The sequence below is a fragment of the Lactuca virosa genome, chromosome 1 (assembly GCF_052849685.1).
Source record: "Lactuca virosa cultivar CGN04683 chromosome 1, Lactuca_virosa_CGN04683_v6, whole genome shotgun sequence".
NCBI lineage: Eukaryota > Viridiplantae > Streptophyta > Magnoliopsida > Asterales > Asteraceae > Lactuca > Lactuca virosa.
This window is the reverse complement of record NC_136426.1, coordinates 251,763,840-251,773,990: the sequence shown is the minus strand read 5'-3', so window position 1 is coordinate 251,773,990 and position 10,151 is coordinate 251,763,840. Positions and strand designations below refer to the sequence as shown.

Genomic DNA, 10,151 nt, shown 5'->3' with positions numbered 1-10,151 from the left:
TTCACCTAGTAGTTAGTTCACACACAAAAGAGTCACAAACAATCAATGAGGTACTCTACATAAGATAAGGCATCAAAGATCAGACAATTCTATCATACGATTCTTGAGGATCCCTATCTTATTACTAGCATGTTGTCCTAACATATCACATAATATCAAATAACTTGTATGGTATTTTGGGGTCTACTTACTGGCTCCGGCTGATCGTACACTTGCATCCTCCTTTATTATTTTGAAAACCATTTGAAAATTATTTTGAAAACATTTTCCTTAGTTTGAGACTGGATTCACACGAGTGTTCCTCCAATTCACTCAGACCAAGGCTTTGATACCAACTTGTAACACCCCTAAATTTTGAGCAAATTTAAAACTTTTTAAATATAAAACCATTCGGTTATTACAGTTTGTTTTCAAAATAGTTTAAACATCAGAGTTCCCAGAAATCATAATCATAAATCGAGGAAGCATACGGTCACGCCTTTGCCTTCCCGTGGTCATCTGCTGAACCTGAAACAATAAACTGAAACTGTAAGCCCGAAAGCTTATTGAGTTACCCCTAAAATACCAACCTCATACAACCATAACATATCATATAACAAACACAGAACAACCATACATCTCGAGTCTACAGTGTGACTGGACCGCCCGCACCGGGCCTTCAGTCCACCTGGTCCACTCTCTGAGTCTACAGTCTGACTGGACCGCCCGCGTCAGGCCTTCAGTCTATCTGGCCCACTCTCTAAGCCTCGGCACGTCTGGACAGCCCTCTCGGGGTCTTCAGCCAATCCGGACCGCTCGTCGGGCCTTCGACCTGACTATGTGCCCTCCTGGGCCTGCAGTTTATCCGGTCCGCCCTGGTTATGTTGGCCTATAGCACGAAGCAGGACCCGTCTCAACCCAACCCCCATACCAATCAAACAATCATGTGCACATATATATCATACGCTAGCATGTATATAACAGATAATCATACCGATCTAACAGATCACTAACACATCAACCATCCTATAACCAGGATACCGACCTAACCGGTCACTAACATAACATCATCCTATATACCAGGATACTGACCTCCAGCTCCTACTCGTCGAGTCCCTTCTTGGACTCGGCGAGTAGGTCACTTAAGTGCGCGGCCTAACCCGCTGCTACTCGACGAGTCAGGCAACCAACTCGTCGAGTAGACCTTGAATCCATGAGAATTTATCATCATAAATTGATATTCGAGAACCGGCGTTACAGTTCTTACCTATAATTATTAATAATTTATGAAATAATGGTGAAGATTCTTTTTTTTAACAAATCATAAAACTATTTTTATACGGTTTATTAATTGTTTTGAAAATTTATTCGAGTGCTTTCTTTTCTTTTTAACGTTTTGTTTAAATAAAAAATTGTAATGTTTTTTGACGTTTTATTTGTTTATATTTTTTTTAACGTTTTGTTCGAATATTTTTTATTTTAAATTTTTTTAACAGTTTGTTTGAATACATTTTTTTTAATGTTTTTTGGTCTATATATTCATGACAACTGTAATCTTAATTCGTAATATAATTCAACTTAGCGACGTGAAGTTTATTTTTTTTTTTTTTTTTTTTTGATTTTTTTTAAACTTTTCCTTCAAATAAAAGTTTTAATGGTTTTTGACGTTTTATTATTTTACAATGTTTTGTTCAAATACATTTTTTAGTTCTTTGTTTGAATAGTTCTTTTAAAGTTTTGGTTGTCTATATATTCATGACTACTTGTGTTCGTAATTCGTGATCGTAATTCTTGAATAAACATAAATTTAAATTATTTAACTTTAAAAAAAATTCCAACAAATCTTAAATTTAGATATTGTTTTTAAAAGAATTAATTTTGTCATCCAAAAAGGAGTTACGGCACAACTTGTTGCTCGTTTATCCGCTACGTCTATGTAAAACTTTCTTTTTTAATTAATTTATAAGTGTTTATTTAACGTTGAACGAAAATCTCAACCAATCGTAGACATATTCTGTTTCATTTTTCTTTTTAATAACCTTTTCAAGCTTTTAAGTATTTATTATTAAAATCATATTTTTAAACAATGGTGGCAAAATTTTGTAAACTAAAACAGGGTTATTGTGCAATATTTTAAAATTAAAACTTTTAACATTTTAAGGAGTTATTGATATATTTTTCTTTTTATTATCATGAATATTTTGACCGCTAACTCCTTTTAGTGTTTTGCCAAAAGAACTTTAACTTTTAATCCATATATGCTTAATTATCAATTTAGACCAACAACTGAAATTAATATTTTTTAATAAATAAAAAACTAGATATTAATACTAAACATAAAAATTAATTGTCCATATCATCTAAAAGATTAAAAATAGAAAAGGATATTTAGTTCAAACACATTAAAAAAAAAAAAAAAAAAACATAATCACATTAATAAACTAAAGATTTTATACTAAATGGTTAAATTGAAATTCACGAGTTTCATCGGTTTTGGTCTTGTATTATTACAAAGTAAAAACGATATCTCGATTGGAGATAAAGTTTGTTGGTGGTCACATGCTAGCACTAAAGAATACGACAGAAATAATAAATTATACACACACTTGCATCGGTTTGCTTATATAAACGCAACGACCATAGATAGATCAGTATTCATAAGATCTAATGATCTATCGAGTTCATGAGCTTCCCCTCTAATGGCTTCCTCAATCGATTCTGCATCAAAACTTTTCAGATGTACGTAGATAACTATCTTGGCTTATTCATTACACTCATTTTCATCACATCTATTGTTTCTGTGAGCTTTTTTTCATTTTTGAATTCCAATTAACTCACAATTACCACGTAATGATGCAGGGTTTGTTTCTATAAAGCTTTCGATTGAAACCAATTATGACTGGTGGCCGGAAATGATGACGTGTGATGGAGAGAGCCATGTTATGCAGGGTTTCCTCCATGACATATTTAAAACCTCCAAGGAGAATGGTGATTCTAAAGATAAGGTAGACCGGTCTACCGTGGAGCTGAAGCTCTAAGCATAATGAATCTATCTTCCACTTCAAGAGCTTCTTTCAGCCACAATAAAACCGGGAGTTGTTGATTTTCTTGCATTCAGTGGAGTTTGCAAGTCATTCAGCAAAGTTTGCAAGTCACTCAGCGGAGTTTGCAAGTCAAATATCTAGATTTGCTAGCTGGGTTTGTAAACTATACTATTTAACAACGGAGTTTGCAAGTCATAAATGTTATTTGAAATTTTTAATAAATTATATAGAGATTAATTAATATAGTTGGTTTGTTATTTATTTTTGGCTTGAATATGAGGTGTACATTGTTTTTCAAAATCATGAGGTCAGTGGTCCTTTTATAGTGCTGAATTTTGGTTGGATTTTTTTATTTTTATTTTTGTCTTTAGTTTTGATTCCACATCTTATTTCTTGGGGATTAAATTGTTTTTGAGCTACTGATCTGACATGGTTTTTACCATAATGCCATGGTTGGACGAATTTACCCCTGGAGATAATGGATATAGTCGAGTGGTTTTTATAATTAAGAGGCTCATAGTGTATCGTCTCTGTTCCATTTGGATGGTTTTTACTTATCTGGTGTAGTTCTTGAGTCTAATCCTTCCTCTGCTTTTCTTTTGGTGTTGCTGTTTATTTTGTCTTTGTTTTCTATACTTTTGTTCAGTTTCTTGCTAGCTCCTTTTCTTCTATTCTATAATATTGATATTGATTTGCTTGCCATTAAAAAAAACAACAAATACAAATATATGGATCTCCAAAATAAAAGACCCTCCTGTCATTCATATTAATGGTTACTCTTTGCTCATGAATTTGAGTATTTTGAAATTTGAGTTACATTACAGTCACATCTGTCTATGTAAACTTGATTTAATAATGTTTATTAAAAAATACTTAACAGGTAATAAATGTAAAATTTATCTAACATATTCTATTACGAAATTAAATAGACACTAGTAAAAAATAGACACTTCAAGAAAATGAGTGTATTAAGTAAAATATACCGATATCTGAATATCAACCTTAGAAATTTATAAGTTTACATCCACAAAAATACACACGGAATAAAATATATAACTTTCTCAATCTAAAATTACTTAACTCGGGTTTGCCTAAACCTTTTCAAACTCAATTTATTAAATCCCAAAAAAGCACCACCAAAAAATATAACAGCTCAATGAAAGAAAAGCTTCCATGAAAATAATTCGACTGAAGCCCTCAACTTTAGAGCAGTTTTTTTTTTTTTCTTTGGATGACATGGTTACTATTTTTTTTACCATTTGTAAGAACTAGACCACTAAAATAGTTTAGTCTTTGGGGTAGACGGATCCATTTTTTGGTGGTGGGTTACAGGCGGTATCATCGGTGATGATTCGGACCACGGCGAGACTGACACCGAAGATCAGGAGTGGTCCTCTCTCTCTCTCTCTATCTCCTTTGACCGCTGAAAACGGTAATAATTTTCAATTATTTTATAATCTTTTTACCGGTATAAATACAAACCTTTACCTTTTTAAAATCCACAGCTTTCTGCAATGTCGTTCCATCTTTCTTCTATTTCGTTCGTTTTCTCTATAATTTAATTATCATTTTATCCAATTCCTTTCTAAATGGATTTCCATGGAAAATCCAAACAAGACACTTCTAGCCAAAGATACAACCAGCAAAACAAACCGTTTATCAAGATTTTCCATTTTCCGTACCGAAAACCCAATCAAGCCAAACGCCACCTCCAAGTCAAATCAGGCGCACAAGAAAACTGTGTGATATGGTATATGATTCTCTTGAAAAAGTGAAAGCATAGGAGCTCGGGCCCCCCTCAGGTGGACTAACTGTTTCAGAAAAAGTTGATTTGTCGTGACGGGGTCTCTAAGGATGGGTGAAGTTTGGTTTTTATGATTTAGTTTTTTTTTTTTTTGAACGGTGGAATTTAATTAAACTAGCAAGAAGCTAGAACAAACAATTACATGGTAATAGAAGAGGGATTATGAAGCCAAGTAGACCATCCTAACTTAGCTTTTTTACATCTATTTGAAATCCAAAAGAAAGCCTTTTCAACTACGTCATCAAAGAGCAAAGCTTTTTTAGGAATAACCGTATCGAAAATGATGGCATTTCTAAAATTCCAAATGAACCAAAATGTTGTTATAACCACTGCATCAAAAATTTTACGTTGACTAGCCCTCAACGTCACTATATCGGACCAAGAGAGAAGAGAAGGAATAGTAATCTGATTCGGGAGATTTAGACCCCACCATATAGCAATACGTCTCCAAATATCCATTAAATCAGAACATCCAGCAAAAAGATGATGAATAGTCTCTACCGAATAGGAACATATAGGACACATGATCGTCTCTACCAGAATACCTCTAGATGAAAGTCTCTCCCTCGTAGGAATGCTCTGAAGCTTTACCCTCCATATAAGAATATTGAGTTTAATAGGAACCCAATTGTTCCATCTCGTAGTCATATCTGTTGAAGTAATCAACCCATTGTCGAGAAAGGAACGAGCTGAAGAAACTGAAAAAATATCAGAGATATCAAGAGACCATCCCAATCTATCTGGAACAGTTTGAAGCCGTACATCCTGCATTAGTCTGCAAAAGGTAGTCCATTGGGTCTCCTCGACACCACCTCTAGGAATTCGTCTGAAATGGCACATATCTCACCCAATATTTATCCGGTCTCTAACTGTAGTTGTACGGTGATTATCCAAAGCAAACAACCTGTGAAAAGAAGTAGCAAGAGGGAGATCTCCTAACCAAACATCATGCCAAAACAAAGTATACGCTCCATCCCCTATCCAGATATGACAAAGGGACTGAAAATCAAAGTCGTGATCCTGAAGATTAGATAACATACGAGTGATACCATTCCAAGGGCCTTTCCATGCGCTTCTCGGGATCAGTGGAGTAACATGACCACCCAAACCATACAAAACTTTCACTACCCTGACCCATAGTAAATCGGGATAATGAAAGAAACGCAAACGCCAACGTAAAAGGAGAGCCCTATTATAGGCAAAAAGACTACCCACTCCTAAACCCCCGTCATCTCTAGAAGCAAGAACACACTCCCAGCGAATCCAATGCATACGACGATCATTCAAATCCGCACCCCAAATAAAAGCGTCTCTAAGCTTCTCTAGGTTATGAAGAACTGTAATTGGGACAGGAAAGACAGACATCAAGTAACTGCCTAGAGATCCCAAGACAGATTTGATCAGAGTTAGCCACCCCCCAATAGAAAGACTTTTGGACTTCCAACCCGCGAATCTACTTTTAAAACGCTCAATAATAGGAGACCAAGCCACAAGTCTAGTCATATTTTGACCAACAGGGATTCCCAAATGAAAGAAAGAAAGAGAATCTGAAACACATCCCATACAATGAGCCATAGCAGAAACTTGATCAGCGCTAACTCCCACTCCATAAACCTTACTCTTGAGTAAATTAATTTTCAGACCCAAAGCCATGAAGAAACATCTAAGGATACGAACGATATGTTGCGCATTCGTCTGATCCCACAGAGTAAAAAGAACAGCATCATCAGCGTAAAAAAGGTGAGACATATTAATACCCCCAATGGAAATACCCCTATACATATCAGCCATATGTGCACGAATCAAAGCAACATGCAATCCGTCCATGGCCAAAGGAAAAAGAAAAGGATTAGTTGAAAGGAAATGAAATTCTAAAATATGCTATTTTTGTGAACAAGGTAAAGTTAAGTATAAATTTTAAATAAAAATTATGGTTGGTTTATTGGTTTACATCGTTGAGCATCTTTCTGACATTTGAAATCTGGGATGCATGGAAGGTATTGAAATGTTGTTTAGGTAGTGATTCCATTGAAGCTTCCTTGGTATGAAGTATGATCATGTGGAAAAAAAAGTGTGACGTGTTTTTGGTTAATAAAGTTTAAGTTTTTAGTTTACTTAGTTTTATTTTGGTTTTTATTCTAAGTCGTTTTTATATCATCTAAGTCTTTCCGTTTTGTTTATAATGTTTAATCTTCTTATTAATTGATGACAAATAAGGTTTAAGCTTTGGGAGACTCGTTAGATATCATTTTATGCATCTTTTATATTAGTTTTTATTAGTGTTTTCTTCCATATTTTATGCTTTTATTGTAACATCCCAAAATTTGAGGCCAAAAAAATGTTTTAAATTAAGTAAATCATCATTTAGGTTACCAAACATTGTCACTATTTCATCATTCATAAAATCATAAAATCATGTCTCGAGAACCATATCATCAGGAACAATGAAAATCAGAGTACAATCCCAGAAAATCCGATGCAGAAACCATGTGTGTGATGCGCTGCTACGCCGCCGGCTCTTTCCCCTTGGACGAAGAGGTACCTGAAACCAAAACTGAAACTGTAAGCACAAAGCTTAGTGAGTTCCCCCATCATACCACATACCACATAACACCATCGGTATCTTTCAACCGGTATCTGCCATCGGTATCTTTCAATCGGTAACCATCATCGGTATCTTTCAACCGGTACACGCCATCAGTATCTTTCAACCGGTAATTGGGGACTATTTCACCCCTAGCACTAGTATACCGTAACGAAAGGTAATCATACAGTCAGGCATAACTGGGTAGGGACAACTAATCCCTTCTACACACATAGCATATCACACAGGCATATCCCATGACCATAACACATTAACATACCAAGATAATTATCACAAAGACAATCATCTCAAACATAACTACCTACTGGTGGGCCGGGATTGGTGCCTTAGACCCACCCCTACTGGAAGGTAACTCACCTCGTAGTAGAATCTGCCGATCTGTGCGGGAACTCTCTGTCTGCTGCTGCTGCTCCGGAAATCCTCCGGCTATAATTCCCACAAAACACTCAATCAAAAAACTCAATCAGGGTCTGATAACTACTCTTATGGTAGAATGACTATTTTACCCCTGACCTAGTCAAAGTCAAGCCAAAGTCAACTTCCAGCTGACCTGACTCACCGAGTTGGGCCACCAACTCGTCGAGTCCTTATCCATCTAATTATCCTCATTCTCGTCCCTACTCGTGGAGTTAGGCAATGACTCGACGAGTTCTCCTCCTATTCGAACATCTAATGATCCTTCATCCGACTCGCCGAGTTGTATCAACAACTCGCCGAGTTCATCTTCATCTGGAGAACAAGTCCTATCCTAGACTCGCCGAGTTGTATGAACAACTCGTCCAGTTCATCTTCATATGCTGGGAGATTGCCTTGGACTCGCCGAGTCTGTTCATGTACTCGCCGAGTCCCATGAACTCCAGGTCTAAGGCTAAGTCCAATACGTTGGGTCACTCCATTGGATCCTCTAAAACTCTTACATCACCCAACTGGGTTCCTTCGAACCCTAACAGAAAAGGGGAGTCAAGTCTCCGACTCGCCGAGTCCCAAGAACGACTCGCCGAGTCGATAACGTCCAGCTCTAATTCTTCGATTTTTGAAGTGCAACTCTTGTCCAAATGATAGATCTATGCCCCTAAGATCGATCTAGCACGTAAAGTTACAAAATTTACGTGCATGCATGGGACTTTGAGCCTAAAATGCCCAAAAAGAAGCTCTTAAGATGTATGGAGCCTTCCATGGGTGCAAAAGCAACCCCTAACTGCCTTGTGACCCCTCCAAGGTCCTAGATCCGAAGCCTTGACCCCCCCAACCATGCTTGCAATCATGGTTGGTTACAAAATATGGCTTAAAAGCCCTAAATCTCCCCAAAAAGGGATCTAACAAAAGAACAAGCAAGGTATAGACTTTATACCACCGAAGTCTAGCACGCACGCCCGCAGCATGTCCTCCAGAGTCTGGATGGTCCGCTCACTCTGACCATCCGTCTGTAGGTGAAAGGCGGTGCTGAAGTGCAGACGAGTACCTAACTGGTCATGGAATTTCTTCCAAAACCTGGAAGTGAACCGCACATCCCTATCTGAAATCACGGAGATTGGCACTCCGTGCCGAGCCACCACCTCTCGAATGTAGATGTCGGCCAACTTCTCGGCCAAGATACACTCCTGGATCGGTATAAAGTGGGCACTCTTGGTCAACCGATCCACGATGACCCAAATGGAATCCACTCCCCGCGCGGTCCTGGGAAGTTTGGTGATGAAGTCCATAGTAATATCTTCCCACTTCCACAGAGGAATATCCAACGGCTTCATCTTGTCGTGTGGCCTCTGGTGCTCGGCCTTGACCTTCCTGCAGGTCAAGCACCGCTCCACGTACCATGCTACGTCCCGCTTCATGCAGGGCCACCAATAGTCTAGACGAAGATCTCTATACATCTTCCTCGCCCCGGGATGAATGGAGAATCGGGATTTGTGTGCCTCCTCCAACAACACCTGGCGCACACCCCCGAGGTACGGTACCCACACCCTACGGTGTAATGTTAATAATCCTCGACTATCATAGTCGAAGGAGGAAACCTGTCCCACAATCCGCTCACTCTTCCGATGTTCCTCCTTCATGGCCTCCTGTTGGGCCTCCCGAATCCGCTCCAACAATGGAGTCACCACTGTCATCCTCATACAGTTATCCCTGATCGGCGCTGCCTTGCGGCTAAGCGCGTCGGCCACCACATTGTCCTTCCCCGGGTGGTAGAGGATCTCACAGTCCAAATCCTTTACCACATCAAGCCACCGGCGCTGCCTCGTATTCAGGTTTGGCTGGTCCATGAGATACCTCAGGCTCTTGTGGTCCGTGTAGATAGTACAACGAACCCCGTATAGGTAATGGCGCCAAATCTTGAGGGCGAACACAACAGCCCCCAGCTCTAAATCATGCGTCAGGTAGTTTGCCTCGTGAGGCTTCAGCTGCCTCAAAGCGTAAGAAATAACATGCCCTCTCTACATCAATCCTGCGCCCAAGACCGAGATGGACGCATCACAGTACACAACAAAATCCTCCATGCCCTCTGGTAGGGCTAAGATTGGTGCCTCGCACAATCTCTGTCTCAATGTCTCGAATGCAGCCTGCTGCTCAGGCCCCCAGCGAAAGACCACGGATTTCCTCGTCAGCCTGGTCAGGGGCACAACTATCTTGGAGAAGTCCTGAATGAATCTCCGATAGTAGCCTGCCAATCCTAGGAAGCTCCGAATCTCGGATGGAGACCTCGGAACCTCCCACCTCATCA

General features: G+C 38.8%; 1 protein-coding gene and 1 long non-coding RNA gene across 2 annotated transcripts; one reads left to right on the top strand and one right to left on the bottom strand.

Moving 5' to 3' along the window:
- Positions 1–2,603: 2,603 nt before the first annotated feature.
- On the top strand, positions 2,604–3,284 carry LOC145109092 (uncharacterized). Its single transcript, XR_013708767.1, has 2 exons — positions 2,604–2,718; positions 2,839–3,284. It is a non-coding gene; the product is annotated as an uncharacterized LOC145109092 (long non-coding RNA).
- A 1,681-nt stretch (positions 3,285–4,965) lies between these two features.
- LOC145129078 (uncharacterized) lies at positions 4,966–5,598 on the bottom strand. The gene has a single exon (XM_079063832.1). The coding sequence runs from the start codon at positions 5,596–5,598 to the stop codon at positions 4,966–4,968; it is 633 nt and encodes a 210-aa protein (XP_078919958.1).
- Positions 5,599–10,151: the final 4,553 nt, after the last annotated feature.